The 23,774-nt window shown below is 47.6% G+C and overlaps 4 protein-coding genes across 8 annotated transcripts in view; 3 read left to right on the forward strand and 1 right to left on the reverse strand.

Moving 5' to 3' along the window:
- The first annotated feature begins 72 nt into the window (after positions 1–72).
- Positions 73–3,602, forward strand: LOC115531078 (GTPase IMAP family member 7-like). Its single transcript, XM_030340102.1, has 5 exons — positions 73–262; positions 521–595; positions 1,969–2,019; positions 2,119–2,169; positions 2,421–3,602. The coding sequence occupies exons 1-5, from the start codon at positions 172–174 to the stop codon at positions 3,164–3,166; spliced, it is 1,014 nt and encodes a 337-aa protein (XP_030195962.1). The 5' UTR covers positions 73–171; the 3' UTR covers positions 3,167–3,602.
- Positions 3,603–4,087: 485 nt separating this feature from the next.
- On the forward strand, positions 4,088–10,724 carry josd1 (Josephin domain containing 1). 2 transcript variants are annotated; one of them, XM_030340494.1, is made up of 5 exons: positions 4,088–4,244; positions 4,767–5,765; positions 6,092–6,220; positions 8,194–8,388; positions 8,838–10,724. In XM_030340494.1, the coding sequence occupies exons 2-5, from the start codon at positions 5,302–5,304 to the stop codon at positions 8,947–8,949; spliced, it is 900 nt and encodes a 299-aa protein (XP_030196354.1). In that variant the 5' UTR covers positions 4,088–4,244; positions 4,767–5,301; the 3' UTR covers positions 8,950–10,724. The 2 variants fall into 2 exon arrangements, with proteins under 2 accessions (XP_030196354.1, XP_030196355.1); XM_030340495.1 differs by having other exon boundaries at positions 4,798–5,765.
- A 189-nt stretch (positions 10,725–10,913) lies between these two features.
- Positions 10,914–17,184, forward strand: cbx7b (chromobox homolog 7b). The gene is made up of 6 exons (XM_030339618.1): positions 10,914–11,294; positions 12,381–12,424; positions 12,717–12,782; positions 13,025–13,091; positions 13,369–13,756; positions 14,573–17,184. Exons 1-6 carry the CDS (start codon positions 11,226–11,228, stop codon positions 14,782–14,784), a joined length of 846 nt encoding a protein of 281 aa, XP_030195478.1. The 5' UTR covers positions 10,914–11,225; the 3' UTR covers positions 14,785–17,184.
- A 722-nt stretch (positions 17,185–17,906) lies between these two features.
- ep300a (EP300 lysine acetyltransferase a) overlaps positions 17,907–23,774 on the reverse strand; it is a 34,655-nt gene continuing 28,787 nt past the window's right edge. For all 4 annotated transcript variants that reach the window (XM_030339617.1, XM_030339615.1, XM_030339616.1 and 1 more), the window contains exon 31: positions 17,907–23,644. In XM_030339617.1, the coding sequence (XP_030195477.1) occupies positions 20,405–23,644 (3,240 nt within the window). In that variant the 3' untranslated portion in view covers positions 17,907–20,404. The remainder of the gene's footprint in view (positions 23,645–23,774) is intronic.

The raw sequence follows: 23,774 nt of genomic DNA on the forward strand, positions 1-23,774 counted from the left end.
AAAAGCATGCAGAATCGATGTCGGTTGTTTGAACTTGTCTGATAACTAAGTGGGCCTAGGATTGGATTGGTTGCGTATTCTCTCATCAAGGTAAATAAAGCACCCAGAGAGCCCGCTACGGCCCCAGCTCCTCTTCACACTGAAGAGACGAGAGCAGCAGCATCAGCCGGTATGGGGTGCGACTGTCTGGCAGACAGCGTCTGCACAGCCACTTCCACGAGTTGTCAAGATTGGATTACCTATATCGACGTTTTTTTCCCGGGTAAGGACGCATTCAAGAGAGGACAACGTTGACATGCATAAACGATTACAGCAAGTATATCTGTGATAAGTGAAACGTATGCGAACTTTTATAGACGTGTTGGGAAGAATATTCCATTTGAGGCGTTCAAATACAGATCGAACTTTTCTTGAAATGTGTATAATTTTTTGGGTGTATCCCATATTACGTTAAAACGTAAAACCCCATTGCTCTAATGATTAATCCCTTGCTGACCACATGATGTGTTCACTTCTCCAGACCTGCAGCTCCTCGGCAGCGGCTTCACTGCTGTTCTGGCCGTCTCTGGTTTTTCTTTCTACATGTTGACCCACGGTTCGTCCTACTCAACACCTAATCACCTAACATCACAATTCAGAGAGAGCGTGAATTGCAACTTTATTTCATTGACCTGCCTGATGTGAAAGATATAGTACAAATAACATGGGGTGTTAACAAGTTTGCAAAACATAAAATCCCAAATTATCTAAAATCAGTGATATGGACTTTCTGTGTGCATAACTTAGATCAGATGGCAGATTTGTCACTTCTGTACTTTTTTTTAGGGTTAGTCATACCCTTACCCACCGAGGCAACTGATTTCCACAACGTTATGGCTGTTATCGACTTGTCGGAGGCAAAGTAGGCCCACAGAGCAATGATAAACTTATGCAGAGTGAATAATTCACCACAGAGCCTCTGCCTCATCTTGACTGCCGCTTTACTATCCCCAAATTGAATCAGGCCCCCCCTTCCCCTCCCCCATAGTTCAGCAACATTGTCCCCCTAACCCAACACCTAACCCCATATACAGCTGCTGCAGGCCTTCAACATGATATGCCTCTGGTCTGGTGTGTTCCTCTCCTGAAAGGACCCTGTGCCCTACACAGACATCCCACGGAGCAATGCCTTCTGTATTGAGGCCCTCATGGCAAAAGATACCCATGGCCTTTGCTTGCTTGTACGCTTGGTCAGAGCCCCATACCATTGGCAACCACGGATAATGCTCCATGGCCAACCCCTCAGCGCAAAGTGTTCCGCAGGGGCCCCCGAAATAAATGCTTTGAAGACCACTCCAAAGCCCTGCTAGGAAATGTTGAATCAAGCCCTGTGCCTCCAAAGGGATTGCCTGTGACAGAGCTGCATGGCAGTTCGGCCTGCATCCACCTTGCAAGGGTTAATATACCACAGTGCTTTGACTCAGAAGAAAAACAGAACAAACATTTTGAGTTAAACTGAAAATAAACATATTCTAAAGAAAAATGAGGGTTACAGAATCTCACTGAAAATAGCCAGGCTTTCGAAAATAGGATAGTTTTTTACTTTCATCCATTTATGGATTTATGGAAGACAAACAGACACAGTATTATGCTGTGTCTACAGTCAATATCAGTGTCTGAAACACTACCTACCTATTGGCCATCCTGAAATAAGATCTATCCCAAACCACGGTGACTCAGCACAAACCAATGCTCATTTTGTTTGTTATTGTTGCATAAATAATCCAGTGCACTCGCACTGGGTCGCCAATACACCTCGTACACACTGTTGCCAGGCAGACAAGTTTTCAACTCGGGACTCGTTCTATTGAGCAGATTGTTGTTAATCTTTAAAACATTGAGTACAAGTTCCGAGTTCTTGACTTTGTTGAACTCATATTACTACTCTGGTACACCCATAACACTGGTCTGTCTGCCTTTTTGTTTCAGGAATGCTCTCTCTGTGGAGCGGCGTCAGCTTTATTGTTGGAACCCTCCGTGGTAATATCACATCAATGTGTCGTAATCATACGTTATTTCTAGTCATTTAAATAACAAAACACTGTGGTTGTGATTGCTTCCTCTTGTATTTTTCTATAGGAATATTCAAAGTAGTTACTTGGTCATCTAAACTTTGGCGTTTCTTTACTGGTGAGAAAACCCCTTTTATTGTCTGTTTACAAGACTGTCTACAGTTAAAGTTTTATTCCACCCTTCATTCCCACATTGGCTTTCATGTCTCATGTGATCTCATGTCAAACGCGCTGGCCCCCTGGTTTCAGCACTGCTACAGTACGCGAGGCAGTGCTTCGCGTCCATCCTCACGTTGCGCCAAAACACCACAGGTATGTCTTGTTAACCACCCTCTCACTCGTGGTGCCCCTCCTCTGTCCGCTCTGCAGGGGTAAACAAGGGCCACTCCTCCTCCTCCACAATCAGCGGGTCATTGAGCCTCAACGACCCAGGCCTGAGGCTCCTCCTAGTGGGGCCCTCTGGCGCCGGGCGTACCCAGCTGGTGGACGCCTTTCTGGGCTGCACTGAGGACCGGGCCCCCTGGTCGTCTCCCTCGGGCGCCTTGACGGAGAGCGTCCGGCGGCGGGCGCTCGTGGACGGACAGGAGGTGACGGTGGTCGACACACCAGATCTGCTGGGCCAACGTGGGGACGGTTGGAAAGCCAGGGAGGCCCTCAGGAGCCTGCAGCTGTCCACCCCGGGACCCCATGCGGTGCTGCTGGTGATCCGGGTCCCGGGCGCTGCAGGATGTGTGGACCAGGACGCTGCTCTGGCCGTCAGGGCCACCCTGGCTCTGTTTGGAGCGGGCGTGGCGGGGCACGTCTTCACCGTGTTTACCCACGCCGACAGCCTGGCCCCGGGGCAGACGCTGGCCACGCTGCTGGGGGGCGACGCCGGGGGACTCAGGGCCGCTCTCTCTGTCTGTGGCCTGAGGGCCGAGCTGGTGGACAACGGTGCGCACTGCCCCCCGGAGGACCGGAGGAGGATGTGCATGCGGCTGTTGGAGCGACTGGAGGAGATGAGGGCACTCAGTGGCCACTTCGTCCATGAGCTTCACGTGAGAGAAGAGCGCATGAAGGAAGAACTGCTCGCCGATATGAGCTCTGAGCTGGCGGGGAAACTAGGGAGCATGTAAACTGTGTGTGTGTGTGTGTGTGTGTGTGTGTGTGTGTGTGTGTGTGTGTGTGTGTGTGTGTGTGTGTGTGTGTGTGTGTGTGTGTGTGAAAATGGAATTTACCCAAGATTCACTTGGGTAATTTTAGGAGGAACATTTTACTTTCTTCTTTAAAGGTGCAGTTTGTAGGATTTGGTGGCATGTAGCAAAGAGGTTTAATTGTTTAAATTGTATTAATTGAATTAGTCTGTTAAAATTATAGATCATAGCTTACAAATAAAATATTGATCTTAAGATAAGATAGCATCCATTCCAGAGCTGTTTGTCTGTCCTGGGCAACTGTAGAAAACATTAAATGTGACATGGAAAGAAACAAAGAGTTCCTGGTTTGCCAGCATTCTTTATTATTATTGGATGTGATTTTATTGGCAACATAATAAAAATCATGATAAACCAGCCTTGACTACAGATATGTCCATGTCATTTTAAGCAACGAACTGGATCAAATGTTTGGTATTTCAACTTTAATTATATCATTGTTGTTATATGCTGTCACTTTTCACTTTCGTTTATTGTCATACCATTTCTTAAGATAAACTTTATTTTGGTTTGCGGTCTTGCCCAACGTCTTATGTCAGACTTAAGCGTTTGCATGTCTTGCACGTTATATCCTTATCCAAACAAAAATGTTGCAAGGGGGGGGATCAGTCAATAAATGCCAGCAATATAACAAAGTTAAAATCATTTTGGAAAAAAACTCATCAAACTCTACTTCTAGAATTAGATGTTATGTTTCCATTAAAGACACATTTTGGAATACCTTTTTCAGGCCACATTTGAGATGAAGAAAAATAAAAATCTAGGGTTTCGCAGTCCCTGGGGAGGGACTACAGTACGCACTTCGTACTGACGCAGGCTATGACAGCAATCATCAAGCCAATGGCGATGTGCGCATGTCCGTGTTGAGGGAGACTAGAGAGTGCTACACGGAAAAGTGGCAGAGACAAAGAACTGACCAACCCCAGGAAAAGAGGATATACCATTACCGGTTAAACGGATTGTGCCAGTTTAGCAACCGTAATATCTCACAAGAGGGGAGGTAAGTGGCTCAGGAAAATAAACGTTGATCGCGACTGGTTTATTACGCTATCAGACTAGTGTCACGTAGGGTCCCCAACGAAGAACCGAGAAGGCACGGACGATTTTTGGTTACTTTCTTGAAATTGTATGGTTACTTGTGCGTTGAAGAACATACAGGTTCGTTTACCCCAAAGGATACCTTAATTCTAAATTTGAATTGTTGGTTGAAGCGCTGTTAAAACAGCCAGCTGCCAAACAAGCTACGGGTGTCCAATCAGAGAGCAGAGCAGAATATGTTTACCTTCCTCACGTTTGTCTAAGCTGATTGAAGTAGCAGGCTATGAAGCCACCGAGGTAGCTTTAATGCTGTTACCTTGCTTAGTCATTGACATCAATAAGACCAGGCCCCCCACCCGTATCTTTTTCTGTCCTTCTCTCAGCTGTTTTCAAACCACCTCTTTCAGCATCAGCATCTCTCTCACTCTCTCCCTCCCTCTCTCTCTCTCTCTCTCTCTGTCTGTGTGTTTGTGTGTGTGTCTAGTTCTCTCTCTCTCTCTCTCTCTCTGTTCCAGCGGTTCTCTTTCCTGGTGGTTGCCCTGTGGAACAGAAAGAGCTGTCGACACACGCTGGCGATAGAAGAAGCGGAACACAGAGATCAACTCAAAGGTGTTCTATGGTGGAGTGAGCATGACTTGGACGATTGTCTGCTCGTCCGTCAAGTTTGACAGGATTACAATTGCTGTGAAAAAACCCTGCTTCGTTGGTCGGTTAAGCTTTTGAGGTTACGCCAACCGCCGAATAAAAAAACCCCAGCTTTTGTCTTCAAAAAATTATAACCATAACCTTTACCTTTCTGGAGACACACGCATACTTTTTGAGGACCACCACCAGGTGTGCTCTAATAGCGCAGCCCCATCCCCCCCTAACCCCAAATTGTCGTGGCTTGAAGTTACCATGGCAATTGTTAGAAAGGCAGCAGCAGCAGCAGCATCAGCATGGATGTTCGCGGGGTGGTTGTGAGGGCGGTGCAGTGGGGGTGAAGGTGGCTGCCGTGCGGCCGGTGGGTGGAACCAGAGATGGGCAGCGCTCCCTATTCAGCCAGTGAGTGGAAGTGCAGGGGCCGGGGGGGGCTTCAGGACCTGGGCTGTATGCCCTGGAAGGTCAGCAAGCAGAAAACAAACGCCACCACACCTGGGTCAGGTGGAGGAGAGGGGATGCTGGGGGGGTCGAGGGGGGGAGGAGGAGTTGGTGGTGGAGTAGGACGAGGAGGAGGAGGAGACGCGGAGAGGAGGACGAGGAGGAGGAGCAGTAGAGATCCCAAGGACTCCCAACAGCCAGATCTATCCTCTTCCTCATCCTCGTCGCTCACGCCGTCGGCGGCGCTCACTGGCGACCCCCCGGCCCCGCCGCCGCCGCCCGCCGCCGTTGTCATCTACCACGAGAAGCAGCGGCGGGAGCTGTGCGCCCTGCACGCGCTCAACAACGTCTTCCAGGACGGCACAGCGTTCAGCCGCGACGCGCTGCAGGAGATCAGCCAGAGGTGAGGGGGGAACTCACCGTGGTCGGCCGTCGTTGAGGCTCAATGCCGATCCCGACCAGAAGCTGTTTGTTTTCGTGTCCTTCCTCTGTTCCATTTGCTTTCTCCCTCGTACACTCTCATTACTAGTAGTAACATCGTCAGCTATATTGAGTTTGGCCTGTATTAACATTCACCTGGATGTCTACTTTCTCTTTCTCTCTCCCTCTCTCCCCATCGTTTTCTTCCTCTCGCTCTCTTTCTCTTGTTCTCACTTGTTTTGAGGCATTTTCATGACTGTGTGTTATTTAATGTCGCTGTCTTCTTCTGTTTTACTTACATCCGTGCAGACTCTCTCCCAGCACTCTGGTGACGCCGCACAAGAAGAGCATGCTGGGAAATGGAAACTATGACGTCAACGTCATCATGGCTGCCCTGCAGACGCGCGGGTTCGAGGCGGTGTGGTGGGACAAGAGAAGGTATGGAAGGGTCCAAGCAGTCACTCAGAAATTATCGTTTTTCATTACTAGGGTTAATCCAAACTCCTAACCTTCTTGTTTAGTCAAGTTAAACATAGCTTTCAGACACGTCAACATTGAACATGTGTTGGGACAGGGTAGTCTCTTGTCTAAGGTTGTTCCACACCCAAAAGAAACATTGATCACTGTAGTCATCCACGCATAAGGAGGCCTTACCTGCTTTCCATGAGCTTCATCTAAATAAACGGTGTAATGCTTTGAATAAAATAATATTAATGAGCTAATGGAAAACGGTAACCGTGAGTGCCCTTAGCCCTTTGTTTCGTAGAGACATCTTTACTTGAGTCAATCAAGTCAACATTTTCCCTTTTTCCATGAGAGCTATTTTGGTCTCTGTTCGCTGTGAAGGAAAAGAGAACAGGTTCTGAGGAACAGCTGCTTGTGTATCGCTTATTGTGCTCATGTTTTTTTCTTGTTCTGAAAAACAACAACTGCAAAAGGCTTTGCCAGGTTTTGTGGGGGAACCAACAAAATGCTTTCCACTGAGTGAGGACATCTGGAATGATTGTTTAGAAATCACCACTGTTGATGTTTTTTTTATTGTATGGTGTTTTCACTTTCAACTGCCAACTGATGATTACATCATAAATCAGCTGACGTTTGTATACGTGATGGGGAACAACATCATTAAAAGCATTTCAGTTCAGGAAGGAATTAACATCACTAAGATAAGAAAATAGGAAGATTGTCTAAATAATTTAAAACAACTGTTTTGAAAGGACTTTAACCGTTTTTATTTCAGTGTTTTGTGCAATGTGCAGTATAACACATGGTCAGTCCCTACATTTAAATGATTGTGAAGAGGTATGGGTCAACTATGTAGTGAGAATAATAGAGCTTAGGTAAAAAATAATAATAGTATTAGAACTACTTGAGTTTATAGGTAAGCACTTCTTCTGTGTAAAAATCGTTTTATCCTCTTATTTCCTTTTATTTCCTGGTTCTTTACTTCCACCACAAACAACCTGTCTTAAGTCTTGATTGGCTGAGAACAATGAAACAGGAAGATGTATTTCTGATTGTGAGCGACAATCAGCAGAGACCAATTACTCAACTCACTCAGCTCTCTGTGACAGAGACACAATAGGCACCTAATCTAGGTTCATCATTATCAGCACAGTCATGGACTCAGTGTGTAAACAATGGCCCATATCTTGTTTTAAAGTGTTCAAAGGGTTGGATTATAGATAGTTAGACCTGGACACAGACCTGGCATAAGACTCCCCATCAAAATGTTGGTATTTGCCATATTCTCCATCATAAGTGCTTACATTTCTATTGCATCAGTGGTCAACCGGTGGTAATCACACGGTCTGTTTGATGCGCCGTGAGCCCCATTGATTGTCACATGTACGTTACCTTCAATACCTTGGGACATCAATATATTGAGTAAACTTTGTATGCAGACGCCTCGTAATCATCGACAACCACATGACTGGGTATGCAGTGCAGCTTTAATACGTATGCCGGATGGTTGACAGATTATTGGCAATAATTGTGTCAGGGGGTGTGGGGGGGGAAGAGAAATGGACGCATGGGAACAGGCGGTGGCTCATCCCTTTCAAGGTCACACCGAAATAAAACGGTTTAAACACGTTATGCCTCCAGCATTGAATATCTAGTCGGAGCTTGCCATTCAGCTTTCTCATACCAGGGCTGATGGCACCATAGGGGGAAATATAATATCTACCAATATCTGTATTGGATTAAAGGTATTGACCAAGACATGTGATATCAGTGCATCCCTGATTTAGGATTTTCTTTTAAATCGTTAGCTTTGAAGCAGTGACTTTGCCTGTATAGAAGACACAACACATCCAGTTCTAGGATGCACCCTGACCGGTTTCGGCAATGGATTACGAACCTAGTCTCCTGGAAGCTGAACAGATTTTCTGCTCCCCGTGGTTGTGCAGGGACGTGGGCAGCATCGCGGTGGCCAACGTGACGGGCTACATCCTCAACGTGCCGTCTAACCTGCGCTGGGGCCCACTGCGGCTGCCGCTCAAACGCCAGCACTGGATTGGCGTGCGGGAGGTGGGCGGAGTCTACTACAACCTGGACTCCAAGCTGCGTGGCCCCCACCCCATCGGCAGCGCGGATGAGCTCAGGTATTGTGTGTGTGTGTCAGTCTGACTACCTCATTTAGAAACTGTCCTTTAAAATATATTAAGCTAGTTGAGAAGCAAAACAACTTATTTTGCAATATGCAGCTAGCTATTATGTGCGGGATATTTATAACAGATGTGTAATAGACAACTGCGTCGCTATGTTTTCATTGAGATGAGGACCAAACATGGGTCACGCTTGTGTTGTGGTCAGCCTTTGAACGCTGTAGAGTACCTAAAGGGTGGAACCACCAGCCGGCGTTCACACTGGGAGGGTCCCAGGTTTTGTAGCGGCAGGAAATGGAGTTGCCGGTGTACGTACCGAGGCCCCCAGACGGCCGGCTCCGTCTTTGTTGACGTTGGATGGGACTTTAAAGAGCAGCCAGACCGTATTCTCGCTTATCGCCACTGTGCTCTTTCCTCTTCACTTTCCTCTTTGTTCAACGGGACAGGAAGTTCCTGCGCCACCAGCTGCGTGGGAAAAACTGTGAGCTGCTATTGGTCGTCTCGGAGGAAGTGGAGTCACACCAGACCTGGATGTCCCACAACAGTGGAGCAGAGTGAAGCGGCCAATCCTATCTCACGCTGGTGTTCAGGACAGGCCGAACGGGCCAATCACAGCTTTCGATGAAGAGGAAGCAAGGGTTGTGCAGAGCCAATCAAAAAGATGCACAACGGCGCAGACGATATTTCTCCTGCTTCTGGTTTTGGTTTGTTTGGTTTTGTTTTGGGTTACAGTTCCATTTCTGGACTCTTGGAATCAATGACACCCAAAACAATGAAGGAAGCGAATGCCTACATTCAAACCTACTCAAATCTTTATAAAGACATACCTACCTACCTACCTACCTACAGGGAGATCACTAAGAATCACATATTTGTAACACAAGTCAAATTTATAAGCGTATTATTTCAATATCTGGTATTGCTATGTTTTTTTTATATATATATCTATATACTGACTATTTTTAAATGTCGGTTTTGATTTATTTTGTACATCGTACAGCTTCCCAAAGTGCTGGAACTCAAGCTGTATGTCCAATGAAGCCATGTGTCTGATCTTCAAGCTTTCGACCACACCTATGTGTCTTCTTTGAGTCCCTCACTCTGTGGTTTTCTCTCTCTCTCTGTCTCTGTCTCTCACTCTCACTCTCACTCTCCCTTTAGCAGAACCATGTCCTTCTTGACTCCTGCCTGTCGCCTCGTTCTCTCTCCCGCTACCTTTCGACATCCTCGTTCGCCCACCCTCGCCCAGTACATTGTATCGCACCTTCCTGCACCAGTCAGTACAGAGACTGCCCACACAACGGGGTGTTTTAATTCAAATGTTTCCAGTTTTCTTTTGTTTTTTATGGCAACAAGGCAATGCAACACCCTGGGCCAAAAGACGCTCCCATCTTGTGGATGATTGTCTGTTCTTGTGAGATGCTGGGGTCAGCTCTAACTGAGCCCAGCAGCCCTTTTGAAGCCCCATAGGTCTAGAGTCCTAGAAGTTTTACACCCAGAAAAATAAGAAAAGTGTCATTAATGGTGAGTTAAGTACAGGAGAACGTTGCTCCAAATACGTGTTGATGTTAGTGTCGTGCAGATGTGTTGTGGTTGGGTTTCGATGTGTGTCACGCTGCCAGAAGGGAAGTCGTCGTTTTTTATAGAGAGGAAATGTGGGTTTAGGTACCACATTGAGAACTATCTTGATATCCTACAAGTCCTGAAGGATAATATTCGATTCTGAAAGATAATGACTTTGGAAAGAGGAAGTTTGAAGTGAAAGTTTAGTGTGTTTTTGGAGAGTTGGAGACACAGAGATTTGCCTTGATGCCGGCTGTGATCATAGAAGCATTGTCTTAAGAGGAAATGTTATTCATGTACAGACGGTATGTGTTCTTTCAATGATGATATTGGCCTTAACTTGTTTACATCGTAAATAACGTATGTTTATCTCAAAATGGAACGGTTTAGTTTCATTACCAAATCCTAACCCTAAAAAAAGGGCATTTTCAAGTACTACAATTTATTTTATATTATATCAAGGTTGTTTAAGTGTGATGCAATCAAAAGAAGCTGGGATATTTTGTGGCCATCAGATTTTTCTTTGGAAGAAACTTTATTTTGGTCAGAAATGTGATGATTAATACCATTTATAAGTTTTGAGGTTACAATGTCCAACTGAGCAGCAGGCTCATATCATAACACTAAGTGTTACAGATATAAGTGTGTTTAATGTTGGCTATGACATTCCTCCTCAATCATTGGTTCGAGAGTCTGTTTTCATTATGTCTGTTTTCCCTTTCTTTCCTTTTCACAGAAATAAAAAAAATCTTATAATGGCACTTTATGAATATCTGCCAGTGCGAGTTTTGTTGTATTTTCTGTTAAGAAATAGTAATTATTCATTGAATTCAAGGTAAAACGTGTTTTATTGTACTGCGGCTCCTCAAAATCATACTATAATGTGACAGGCGAATGCCAGCTGAGCTCCATCATCGTCGCTGCGTTGCCAAAGCGACCTGGAGCGCGCTTAAAGGGCGCGCGTCTGGTAATGGCACGTGGACGCGCCGAGAAGCAGTGTGCAGATGTGTCGCAGATTTGTAAAGTCACTGGACGACGTGCGGAGAGATCCAGGACGAGGAAGTAGAGCGGAATCCTCGGGCCTTTGAAGTGTCAGGAAAACGGTCAGAGATCGTTGAGCGAAGCGGGGAGTGAGTGGTCGGCAGAAGGTAGAGGCTAGGAGCCGCGTTGGTAAAGCGTGGTGCGCGGTGGAGTGTACGGTCATAAACAGTTTGGATACTTTGTGACGGAAAAAGGCGCCACTTTTTAGCCGCGTGTGCCGCGTCAGGGAGATGGAGTTGTCAGCGATTGGAGAGCAAGTGTTCGCTGTGGAGTCGATCCTCAAGAAAAGAGTAAAGAAGGTATTTTATTAAATATATAAATATATATTGATATTGAAGGCCTAATTTTAACCATCATCTTAGTGCTGTAAACGGGACGTTGCTAACGTTTGATGAAAATGATTGCAACACTATTGCGATGTAAGGAAGAGGAGAATGAAGGGCTATCCAGCTGCACCAACCTGGTTACTCATCCTCAATGTGGGCTACAGTGAAGTGGGCGGGGAACGGAGGGTATCCCTTTAAATAACCTGTTATTTACTTATTTATTTATCTACAAAAATAAAGTATTAAGAAGCCGCTTGTATATTGTTTTAATGCTTAGGCAATTAGTTGTAATCCTCTATTTTTATTTACCCCCATAAACTCGCCAGTGAAATAACCTAATAAAACCAGAAACGGTGAATTGTTAGTTGGATAGTTATCAGCCAATGGCGGAATGATATTTTTATATTATTGAAAGACACACATGGAGAATATAACGGTACACTATCAAAAATAATAGCCCAAGGATGTACATAAAACGGTTTGGAAGCGCGCACAAATCTCTTGTGCGAATATGTACGCTAGATCACGATTCATTTCCTGAACAGGAGAATAAGAACTACAACGCACTTTCCGTTATGCATGTTTCTGGAATGTTCTGGAACATTCCCGTGGCGGGGAGAGAGTGTCGGGGAGAGAGTGTCGGGGTGAGCGACGTGAGCCCGCGCGCTCTGTCAGGTGAAATCCTGCAAGCGCCGTAAACAGTGACGTCACTTTACGCGAAAAAATATCACCTTTGACTTTAAAGTAGACGCTGTCACCCACAACACTAGATGTCATTTGCTTGATGATGAAATTGAATGAAATGAGTGTTTGAGCTGGTAATTGATAATAATCAAAACACATTTAAGGATTCATTTTAATGGGGATTCTAGCACTTGTGGTAGCCTACTGTTAGACTAAATAATGAACATCATGGAAATTGTGAACACAGACAAAAACCTAAACAGAAGAAGTTAACATACAGGCATCAGCACCATACATTCAGAATGAGTACATCGGACAATATAATTGTGGTGTGTTCTTAATATTCATTTACATTCCACACTTTATTTCTAACAGGGCAATGTGGAGTATCTTCTGAAATGGAAAGGATGGCCTCCAAAGTGAGTATAAAGACGCGCGCACACACACACACACACACACACACACACACACACACACACACACACACACACACACACACACACACACACACACACACACACACACACACACACACACACACACACACACACACACACACACACACACACACACACACGAGGCTCCTTGATAAAAATATTAAGGACAACATCCAGTGAATCAAATGATAGACTATCTCAACCATTCAAGTGAAGGAATTCTTGAAAAAAATAAGGTGTGTCTCATGCTTTGCTCTCATTGGTTGACCTGCAGGTACTCCACATGGGAACCAGAACAGCACATTCTGGACCAACGCCTACTGCAGGCGTTCCAAGAGAAGTGAGCAGAAACATGTGCTGTTGGACCGATGGAAGAAAACTGTCCAAGGGTGTCATTTCCTGAGGAAAGCCCACATTTGTATTTTCAGACAAAATGTTATCACAAACAGTTATTGCTGTGTTTTTTCAACTCTATTAAGAACACAACAGGTGCCATTTGGCAACACTAAGCAACATGACATGTTAGGTTAGGCTATTAGTACCCTATGTTGTTGTCTTCAGGAGTTTATTGTTTTATTTTAGAGAGCAGAGGGATCGAGTTGTGGGACACAAGAGGAAAGGGTCAAAGGTGAAGAGACTGCTACTCGAGGTAAATAGACCCATCACTGACTCAACCTCATGCATGTTTAATGTCCATGCGTATAATCATGCATCATCAATCCAATTATTATACCTATATTTGTCCAAGGGTGTCATTGCATATGTCCTGTTGATATGTTTTCTCGTAGACAGGAGACCTAGTCAATACTCAACTATGACAAGCCTCCTCCTAACATTTAGGAGACAAACACAACCAGATTCATGGTTATTACTCATTGGACTCACTGTTCCTCTCTCTGTCTCCGCGCCACTGCATCATCCGACAGAACACCATCTACACAATGGACCTCCGGAGCGCCCACAAGGCCCCAGAGAAGCCTCAGTCTCGCCTGCGTCTCTCCCTGACCGGCTCCCTGGATCCCGGGGCGGAGGACCAGGAGAACGACCCCTGCAGACGGATGCTTCGCCCGCGGCTGGCCCATCAGACGAGTGATCCGCAGAGGTCACAGAGGTCAAGCTCTCTGACCCCCAGCAGCGAGGTCTGGGGGGATGGAGATGATGAAGAGGAGGAGGAGGAGGAAGATGAGGTGGAGGAGGAAGATGAGGAGGAGGAGGAAGATGAAAGGCAAGTAGAGGAAGACATTGAGTTAGAGGAGGAGAAAAATAAGATCCACAGAAAGACGATGGCCGAGAAGAACGGAAACCTTTTGAAGGGTAAGTATGCCACTCAGATCCACTCAGATCCTCTTTAGCCAGTTCTACTTCCTGCTTTGCTTTTATCTTCAAGCAGATATCCGAGTAGTGTGGCTCATTGAGAAATTGGCGGATGAGCATTGATAGAAAGATAAAGATAGCTCACTTTCTAGATCATGTAGTCAAACGTGTGTAGGGCAGTGATAGATGCATGTTCATGGCATCATGTACAATGATGATAATGATATTTTCGCACGCCTTTGCACTTGACGTTTAGAGATATATGTTACAAACCAAAATAGTTACAGAAGGTTTTGGCATGCATGCAAATATAAAGTATTAATTTCTATTTAAAGAAAATGTTTGTAATAATATTTTGTTAAAATTTGTTCCCTTTTAAACATTTTAAATTTCCAATTGTTATATCAAATGTGTACATTTATGGATGGATGGATAGAAAGAAAGAAAGAAAGTTATCTCTTTGTAGCTGTACCATTTTTTCCAAAATAAGATGATTTTGATCCAGGCTCATATTCAGGCTGAATCCTGCAGACAGCGGCCTCCTATTTGTCCATTAGTAAGCATTTCAAAGCAAGATAAGATATCCAGGTCAGTCGAAAGTAACTCAATCACAGCCAACACATGGAAGGCTTGATGCAATCACTGGCTCACTGCAAACCCTACCTTTGTCTCTCTCTTCTCCTTTTCTCTGGCCGCCGCTCTGATGGCACATTCTCTCTCTCTCTCTCTCTCTCTCTCTCTCTCTCTCTCTCTCTCTCTCTCTCTCTCTCTCTCTCTCTCTCTCTTCCCCCCCCCCCCCCCCCCCCATCCAAACAGGACAAGACAGAGGTTGGAGCTCAGCCATCGGCCCAAAAGAGAAGCAGGTCAACAGCGGGTCCAAGAAGTCTTCTGATTGGACGCCGGGTCAGGTGTCGTGCGGCCCGGGGGAGGTGACCGTCACCGACGTCACCATCAACTCCCTGACGGTCACGTTCCGAGAGGCCCTGGTGGCCAAGGGCTTCTTCAGGGCCTGGGGCCTGGAGTTCTGAACCCCTCCGCGGAAGGAGTTGCTGGGATGGGTAGGGGTGGGGGGTGGGGGGGGGGCGTGGGGCTGGCAGAGGCAAACCACTTTTATCCGTTCATTCCGGCTCTCCGATTTCTCTCTCCCTCTTGCTCCTGATCCCCCTTGTAGGATTCCTGGGTAGTGGCCCCCTCCTGTCTCTCACCCTCTGGCCGTTCTGTTCACCCGATACCGTATTGTAAGTTGTGTAGACGCTAACTAGTAATCCGGGAGTAGCATCCGTCCGTGCACTCGCGTGCGTACTCACACACAAGTTACACTAATATCTATGAGTGGTTGACGCGTATCACCTGTGGTGTTCTCGTATGAGTTTCAGATTCCTTTGGATGATGGTGCAGCCGTCGCAATGCATGCCTGCCCCCTAGTCCGCCGTATCAATGTACTGATATACGATAGTCCGTGTTTACCCTGTATCCCTAGGCCAACTTTGAAAACCCTACGATGGCGGTGTTTGATGTCTCGTGTTATGAATATAATCCAGAACACCGCGAGGAAAGGCAAGCCAAGCTATACCTTGAGAGGCTTAGGCACTTGCACTGAATTCATACACGCACCCCGTGAAGCTCTTTCACACAGATGGACTTTTTTCTGTTCAGTGTTTTCCAATACAATCGTGTGCTTCAAAAGGACTTTGACCAAGTTTCACACAAACATAGGCCATCGCACTAAACCTGAGAGCTTCCCTTCTCTTCCCTGTCCATCTGGCCCAAGATGGGATGACTTGCTGTGGTGGTGATGATGGGAGCTGATTCTGTGATGGGCACCATGGTGGAATTTCCCTTGGGGCTCTGCGATTGGCATGGTGGCCGGTTGTTTATATATCTGGCTCCAAGGGCGATGGCTCAGAAGGTGGTGAGCCAAACCCTCGATGAATAGGAAACCACAAGAAATGTCTTCACACCTCTTCATCATGGCCTTTGTATGTCTGTGGAGCAGATTTAGGGCTACACCCCCGCACAACACACTGAACATACAGACACACACGCACACACACACAAAGAGATCTAGATGCAAACCCCAAAACTGACTGCAGTAGGGGTCAAGGAAGATCCTCCCAAAATAAGCTACCTGTTCCTTAAAAGTGTAATGTTTAAGAATAACATTTTAAAACAGTCAACAATTAAATACATGATCACCAGAATGTAAAGAATTTGCAGTTCTGACCTTATGTCAGAGACATCTATTGTGTAAGAGAAATGTACTTAAGTTGGCAGCTAGTACCGGCCGTATCCTATGGTAGTACCATTTTGTACCTGATGAAGAATAACTTATTTTCAGGACACTAGTTACTGTAGTGTCCAGTCTGCCCTCAGTCCAACATGAGCGGATGAAGAAGTAGTGCTACCCATAGTGCGTATTCTTACCTTATCATATTATCATCGTATTTAGTTACTTGTTTTTTTTTAGATAACAGAGCACCAAAATGCACTATTGATTCTGCGCATTGGTGCAATTCCTTGTTTCTTCCAATAGGAGTGGCCACCACAACTTTCTGGCAATATGCTGCCCCACATTGTGTGGAGGACCAGTTTGACTGCTAGCTAATCTTACACGTTACGCCTTTAAAGGATAACTTCTCGATTTTTCTGTAACTAATGCAAACTATTTCTGAAACAAGTGGAGAGCTCTTCAGAGACTTCTCCTTGAGCGAGACTTGGCAAGAAAGGTAAGACACAGTAACAAACAGACTGGATCAGTAGAAAGATACATGAAAGGTACAGAAAATAGTTGGGGATCCTTTCCATATTGCCCCTGCTATGTTTGGTCCGCATTAGTAACTTAGACCCTAAACGATGTGACAATAGGGTCCAAGTTTAAAAAAAAAAGATGTTGTCCTTCAATGACATCAACAAATTAACTCGCAAAAACTCACAAATTAAGTCGCACTATAAAAGCGTCTGCTGAATAATAGCATGTATTCATACTTCACATGCCAAAAGGTACCCCCAGTATTGACCACATGACCCTGTGCCGATTGTTACAAGAAGGATGAAAGAGATTGGATGAAAGCAAAGTATTTTTTTGTGATTATTTTTCTACATTGACCTGAATGTAATATGTCCGTCCTGAAGATAGACACCTGGTCGTCACGTGAACGAGAACTAAGAGAGGAATAGTTTTTATAGTTTTAATAATCTCCAAGCTACCATTAGAGTAACAAACGAAAAAACAAAAAGCACCTTGATTTGATATGACCTAATACCGTTGCTTGTGCTGCTTTCATCCAATGCTAGCGAAAGAACCTTGTTGCACTTTATCTGTGATGTAGTCAACCTGCACATGACTGGCTCTGGACTATGAAGTGAATAGTGAGTGTGCTATTCTTATTGTAATACTAAAAGAAAAATAAATGTCACATGTTTAATAACGCTATGGTACTGTGGTCCCTGATGCATCCTAAACATCCTCAAGGCTTTCAGTTCAAGTAAATGTTGAGGGGGGTAAAGTATCATTAAATTATCATTAACATTCAGAATAGACAACATATTTAAGGTTTACTCTTAATGTTCAATGTTTATCCAGAGGATGCTGGTGGAAATCTTGCCATGGGTAAAACAACAATATGAGGACGAAAAGGCAGCCTGTATATTTTAGTTAACCTATTTGACCATGAGTTGTGATGTTGATCAGCCATTACAAAGTCTACCCTAGAGGGGCACGACACATGGGAGTGTAAGCCCAGAGGTGATTGACACATAAGCCTTGGAAGGGCAAAACAATATCACACCTTTTGGTATAAAACGGTAATTTAAAAACAATGTGGAATTGCTTTTAATAGATGATTACTTCCCCATGACATATTTGATTTGGACCGACGTATAAAGTTGGTCCAAGTCAATCAGGTCACAAAAGTCCAAAACCACAGGCGCAATGGGATTTCATTTGATCAAGCCAAATTCAAAACATGCTTGTCGTCGTTCCCGTATTTGATAAGGGAGGGGCAACAGTGATAATTATATTGGTTTAACATTACGCCCACCCCTTCCGCATGTTTTCATCCCGAATAAAATAATGATCGAAAGTAGTATTTTGATGAATATACCTGATAAAAAATTGGTAATACATATTAAGGACAGCACCACAATAAGGTATTTTTCCCCAATGGTACAAACATACTTTATTGTACAATTAATTTATTGGCAAAAAAATTCAGACCACCAGGATAACTTAAAAAAAAGGAAACTATTGAAAAATGGAGCAACAGTTATTTAATTTTGCTTTTTTCTCAGCAAGCACCATTTTTTTCTTCGAAAAAACAAAAACAAAAGAGTGGTCAAAAAGGTTCCATTTAAATACACAACAAATATTTAAATAGTTTTACTTCCAGTCTCTTTTCAAAGAAGAAATGATAAAAACAATATATTTGTTCAGTTGCCATCAGTTTGTACAGTGATTCAGTATGTTTACATCTATAGGTCATGTACATTAAACATTTCTTCAGAGAAAAATAACCAAAAAGCGTGGCATGATAATTCTCCAGATCCCCTCCCAGCCCCCTAGAGCAAACAGCTCGCAGTGTCATTTTGCATCACTTTAGAACGTCTTCAATACAAAACAAAACCACGGCGTTATCTAATAATTCCTGTAGATTCAAGTTTTATTTCCAAAAAAATAAAATTAAATAATATATCTATATATAAAAGACAAAGAGTACTTTGTTTCCTTGTGTTTTATAAAATAAGTCTCATGATATATTGCCACCTGTTACCCCCCCCCCCCCCCCCCCACCCCGCAGCAAGCTAGGCCTCAGAAAAATATTGAGCCTGTATATATTGTCTTCACTTGTCTCCATTAAAAGCTAAATGACCAAATTTAGATAATGCTCCAGCCCAGTCTGATCCAGCCCTCCCCCAGGTTTTGTATATTTATTTTGTGCATGTTGTGTTTCATGTCTGGGGAGTCTTGTCTTGAAAGATACTTTTAACTTGTTACAAGGAACCCACTTCCCTTCCCATCCCCTAAAGGTTTGTCAAAAATACACGTTGAAAAGGCGCGTTGGTTCTCATTGACTGATTACACCCTATACTGTACCTCTAAAAAAAGAAAAGTCGCAATACTGTACAGTGGCTCAGGAGTACTTCAAGTTATTATACAGAGAATGAAAAAAAAAAAAAGAAAACAAGCAGGGAACAATTCCCCAGCTCGCTCGATCTAAAAGTCTGTACAGCTCATAATTTTTGTATGATTTTCATTTTTAATACAAAAAGAAAAAACAGTATTTAAGTCCATCCATTTTCTTTGTACAGTAATAACATTAAATAGAACCTTATTTTTCGCGGGGTGGTCGAGAAGAGGGGAAACGGGGAGGAGCGGAGAACACTACTTGAACGATTGTTAGAGACTTCAGAGAAGCCGCCATCGAAACGCAGAAAGGATTTTCGCAGCCGAAATGGACCTTCTCTGAAGCCCAACTCTTTTCCATCTTCCTCTGTTCATTAAAGTATATGTATATATATGTACACATATGTATATATATATATATATATAAAGTATGTATATACATACACACATACATAAAACCATTCCATAAGCCTCCAATTTGCAAATAAAAAAACACCAATTCAGCTGGCCATCGTTTCAGGGAAAGGGGGGTGGGCCAGTGGGCGGGGCAAGAGGGAGGGGTAATTAAGAGGCAGTGCACATTCAAAAGGAGAAAGGAGAGAGGAAGGTGCATATGGGGTGGGGAATTGGCTCCAAGGACCACCTCACATCATTGCTTTCCGGCTGACATGACACCTGGGGGGGGTCCATACCCCGCCCCCATCCCTCCACAACAACGTTTCCTTTAGCTCTCTAATCCCCTTACAACTGCCATTGTGGAAAACTTGAAACGAGGAAAACGGTTTGGACGCGCAAAGCCGTTAATGAAAACAGATTGTAATAATAACAAAAGAATGTGATTATAGAAGCAGCCGCTGCAAAAACACCGTCTGAATCCTGGAAGGGAAGATATGTGTTACAAACCAAAACCAAAAGAAAACAAAAACCAGAGCGCTTAAAAAATAAAAGGATTACGGAGAAGTTGGAAATTAAAAAATACAATTCTCTGCAAAACAGATACAATCATGACTGAGTTACTGGAGGAGAAACGAAACCAAAAGGAAAAACCAGAAAAATGTACATTGTATCAACTCGCTTTTAGGTATTTTTTTGCCACATTTAAAATCTTAAAAATATCCATAAAAAAATTCTCAGTCCCCAAAAATATTGTGTCTTAGACTAAGGAAGAAATAGCTCAAACCCAAAATACCACAGCTTCCACCATTTTTTGTACACAATTGGCAAAAATATATATATATATATATTAACAACTATAACTTACCATCGCTTCTTAATTTAATCATTTATTGACTTCTAAAGATTTATGTTGCATCTCCCATAGGAAGGAAGTTTTCAGTTTCTTTTTATTTATACATCAGAAAAATATTTAAATAAAAAATAAAAAGCTTAAAACCCCCCCAAAAGACATCGTCCCGACATTTCACGCAGTTCCTCCTCGCCGGTACGGGAGAGAGAGCGGGGGAGCGGGGTGGGAGGCGGGGTCAGAGCATCAGCAGAGGGGAGGGCGGGTCTGTCCGGAGCCTTGGCTAAATCATGTCTAAGCTATTGTGGTTAATGTTCGATCCCAGCTCCTGGTTGCTGTTGCTGCTATTGTTGTTGTTATTGTTATTATTGTTGTTATTGTTACTGCCGCCCAGCATGTCCAGCTGCGGGGGCGGGGCGGCGTGCATGGCGGCCATCCCGCTGAGCTGGGAGAGGATGGCGCTCTGGTCGGCGTTGTACTGCTGCTCCGCCGTGGGGGGGTGGGGCGGGGGCGGGGCCATGTGGTGCTGCCCCAGGTGGCCGTGGTGCGGGGAGCCCGTCTGGGTCTGGGGCGAGATGCGGTGGGGGGAGGGCTGGGGCTGGGCGCCGGGCTGCGTGCGGGGCGAGGGGCTGGAGCGGGGCGGCTGCGACTGGGGCCGCGGCGAGGGCTGCGGCGACCGCACCTGGCTGCCCAGCGAGCCGCCCGCCTGGAGGTGGGGGTGGGGCGACTGGGCCATCTGCTGCTGGGGGCTCATGGGGCCGCTGTGCGGCGCCGGGGAGCCCCCGCCCAGGTGCTGCTGCTGCTGCTGCTGTTGCAGGAGCCGCTGGTTGTACACCTGTTGGAGCATGGCCTGCTGGGGCCCACCGCCCCCCTGGGGGGGACCCTGCCCTGGGCCGGGCTGCAACTGGGGACCCCCTGGACCTCCGCCGGCCCCTCCATCTGGACCCTGCAGCCCAGACAGTGAGTTCTGCTGCTGCTGCTGCTGCTGCTGTTGCTGTTGTTGCTGCTGTTGATGTTGCTGCTGCTGCTGCTGCTGTTGTTGCAGCTGTTGCTGCTGTTGGAGCCTCTGCTGTAACGCCGCAGCCACCTGCGGGGACATAGAGGTATGGCCTGCATAGCCCTGCTGGCCTGGCCCGCCCTGCTGGGGCCCTCCCTGTTGGGGGCCTCCGCCACCGCCCGGCTGGGGCTGGGAGCCAGGGGCCATGCCCGGCTGACCCTGCCCAGGCTGCATGCGGGCTTGTTGCTGGAGCCCCTGAGGCTGCTGGAACTGCCCGTGGTTGGCCATCTGTTGTTGTTGCTGTTGTTGCTGTTGTTGCTGTTGCTGCTGTTGTTGCAAGTGTCTCCTCAACATCTCTCTATACTTGGGATTCATGGTGGACATGTTGCCTTGCTGTCCTGGTTGAATGCTACCCTGTTGTTGTTGTTGTTGTTGTTGCTGCTGTTGTTGCTGCTGTTGTTGCTGCTGTTGTTGCTGCTGCTGCTGCAACGCAGCCATTTGTTGTTGCTGCTGAAGGTTGCCAGGCAACATCGGTCGCTGTTGTTGTTGTTGTTGCTGCTGCTGCTGCTGCTGCAGCTGTTGGAGCTGAGCCATGGTGGGCATGTTCCCTCCGGCTCCACCCTGGGCCATGGTCATCCCCGGCTGGCCGCCCTGCTGCTGCATGGGGGCCATCTGGCCGGGCCCGGGGCCCCCTACGCCTCCGGCACCGGGGGGTAGGCCCCCCGCCGGGCCGGCGAACCTCACTCCTCCGGGGCCGCCCTGCGGAGGAGGGGGGCCCCCCCTCCCGGCCCCGCCCTGGTAGCGGGCGGCCCTCTGCTTGATGAAGGCGGCCATGAGCACGGGGTTGGCCCTCAGGATGTTGAGTACCTGCTGCTGCTGCAGCGGGGAGCTGGGGGAGCGCAGCGTCCGCAGCAGGTCCTGCAGCGCCGCCTGGGGGAGGTTCCCCGACCCCGCCGCACCCGCCATGGCTGCAGCCGCCCCCGCCGCCCCGCCCGGACCCCCGATCAGCTGCATCAAGCCCCGGTTTCCTGCCTGCTGCTGTGGCAACTGCCCCTGTTGTTGTTGCTGTTGTTGTTGCTGGGCGAGCTGAGGGGTCATGTGAGGCATCATGCCGGGCCTCTGCTGGGGGGTCATGCCGGGACCCCCGGCGCCCCACTGCTGGTTGGCGGGAGGCAGCGGGCCCCCGGCGGCCTGCTGGGCCTGCTGCAGCTGCTGCTGGACCTGGGGCGGGAGCTGACCCTGGGGCCCTCCCTGCTGCATGCCTGCCATCAGGCCAGGCTGCTGGGGGTCTAACATAGTCCTGCTGGCCCCGCCCTGGGCCTGGGGGGGCATGCCCTGCAGCCCAACCATCCCACCTCCTTGGAGCTGCATGCCCATCTGTGCCTGGGGGTTCTGGTGGTGGGGGTGGGGGGGCATCATGCCCACCTGGCCCTGCCTCTGGAGGATCTGGGCCTGGGCCTGGGCCATCTGCCTCTGGGTCTCCGCTAGCCTCTGGATCTTCAAGGCCGTCTCAACCGCCGCCGGGGGGGGCCCTTGCTGCGGGCCCTGCCCGGGCATCGGGCCCTGTCCTGGGACGGCTTGTTGCTGCGGCGGCGTGGCAGGTCCCATGCCGGGCTTCCCCAGGGACGGGTGGAGTGGCGAGGCTCCTGGGGGTCTGGGCGTGTACGGGGGCAGGCCCCCCGGGTGCTGCTGCTGCTGCTGGAGCTGCTGGACGTTGGGGGGCTGCTGCTGCTGCTGCTGCATCTGGGGAACCATCTGCGGCTGGGGGGAGCCCATCATCACCCCTCCACCTCCTCCACCCATTGGGGAGAACTGGTGCATGTGGTGTCCTGGCGTCATGCCTCCGCCTTGCTGCTGCTGCTGCTGCTGCAGCTGCTGGAGCTGCGGTTGGTGGGGTCCGGGGCTGCCCATGCCGCCCATGCCCTGCTGCTGGGGCATATTGCCCTGGGTAGGGGTCTGCGGCGTGGGTGGCTGCGGCCCCACAGACGTCGGGGTGCTGGGGCCCGTGGCACCGTTGTTGTTGGGCCCCGGGGAGGGCAGGCCCCCGGGGGTTACTCCCATGGGGGCCTGGCCCACCCTCTGCATGCTGGCCATCCTGCGCCGCAGCATCTGGGCCTGCTGCAGCCGGTGCTGCAGCTGCTGCTGCCGCAGCTTGTGCTTGATGTTCAGGCAGAAGGGGACGGGACACTTGTTCTCCTGGCAGTGCTTGGCGTGGAAGCAGCACAGGGCGATCAGCTGCTTGCAGATGGGGCAGCCGCTGTTGGTCTTCTTCTTGCAGGCCTTGGTGTGCTGCACCACGCGCTTCATCTTCTGGCAGGACGGCAGCGAGCAGTTGGCGTTGCGGCACTGGCAGGCGTGCACCAGCGACTGGATGCAGCGCTGGATGCTCAGGCGCCGCGAGTCCCCGGGGTTCTGGGTGGCGGCGGCGGCCGCGTTGCTGCTCTCGTCGTCCAGGCCCAGGCCCAGCTTCTCCATCTTGTGCTTGTGGGTCGTCGTGGCGTAGCAGGCGATGCACAGGTCGTAGTCCTGGGGGGTGAGAGAGAGAGAGAGAGAGTGGGGTCGGTCAGGGATGTACCCAGGCAATCAGAGCCCAGTGGTCTGCACAGCACACTGAATACTCAGCCACGGATCGGCTTCTATGTTACCCTCACCACAC

This window comes from Gadus morhua, chromosome 18 (assembly GCF_902167405.1).
Source record: "Gadus morhua chromosome 18, gadMor3.0, whole genome shotgun sequence".
Lineage (NCBI taxonomy): Eukaryota > Metazoa > Chordata > Actinopteri > Gadiformes > Gadidae > Gadus > Gadus morhua.

Excerpts from the sequence above, each read along its gene's own strand:
- LOC115531078 (XM_030340102.1), top strand. The coding sequence starts at position 172 with ATGGGGTGCGACTGTCTGGCAGACAGCGTCTGCACAGCCACTTCCACG. Across the intron at positions 263-520 it reads TATCGACGTTTTTTTCCCGG|ACCTGCAGCTCCTCGGCAGC; the intron begins GTAAGGACGCAT and ends TCACTTCTCCAG. Across the intron at positions 596-1,968 it reads TTTCTACATGTTGACCCACG|GAATGCTCTCTCTGTGGAGC; the intron begins GTTCGTCCTACT and ends TTTTTGTTTCAG.
- josd1 (XM_030340494.1), top strand. The coding sequence starts at position 5,302 with ATGGGCAGCGCTCCCTATTCAGCCAGTGAGTGGAAGTGCAGGGGCCGG. Across the intron at positions 5,766-6,091 it reads CTGCAGGAGATCAGCCAGAG|ACTCTCTCCCAGCACTCTGG; the intron begins GTGAGGGGGGAA and ends ACATCCGTGCAG. Across the intron at positions 6,221-8,193 it reads GTGTGGTGGGACAAGAGAAG|GGACGTGGGCAGCATCGCGG; the intron begins GTATGGAAGGGT and ends GTGGTTGTGCAG.
- cbx7b (XM_030339618.1), top strand. The coding sequence starts at position 11,226 with ATGGAGTTGTCAGCGATTGGAGAGCAAGTGTTCGCTGTGGAGTCGATC. Across the intron at positions 13,092-13,368 it reads TGAAGAGACTGCTACTCGAG|AACACCATCTACACAATGGA; the intron begins GTAAATAGACCC and ends ATCATCCGACAG. Across the intron at positions 13,757-14,572 it reads GAACGGAAACCTTTTGAAGG|GACAAGACAGAGGTTGGAGC; the intron begins GTAAGTATGCCA and ends CCATCCAAACAG.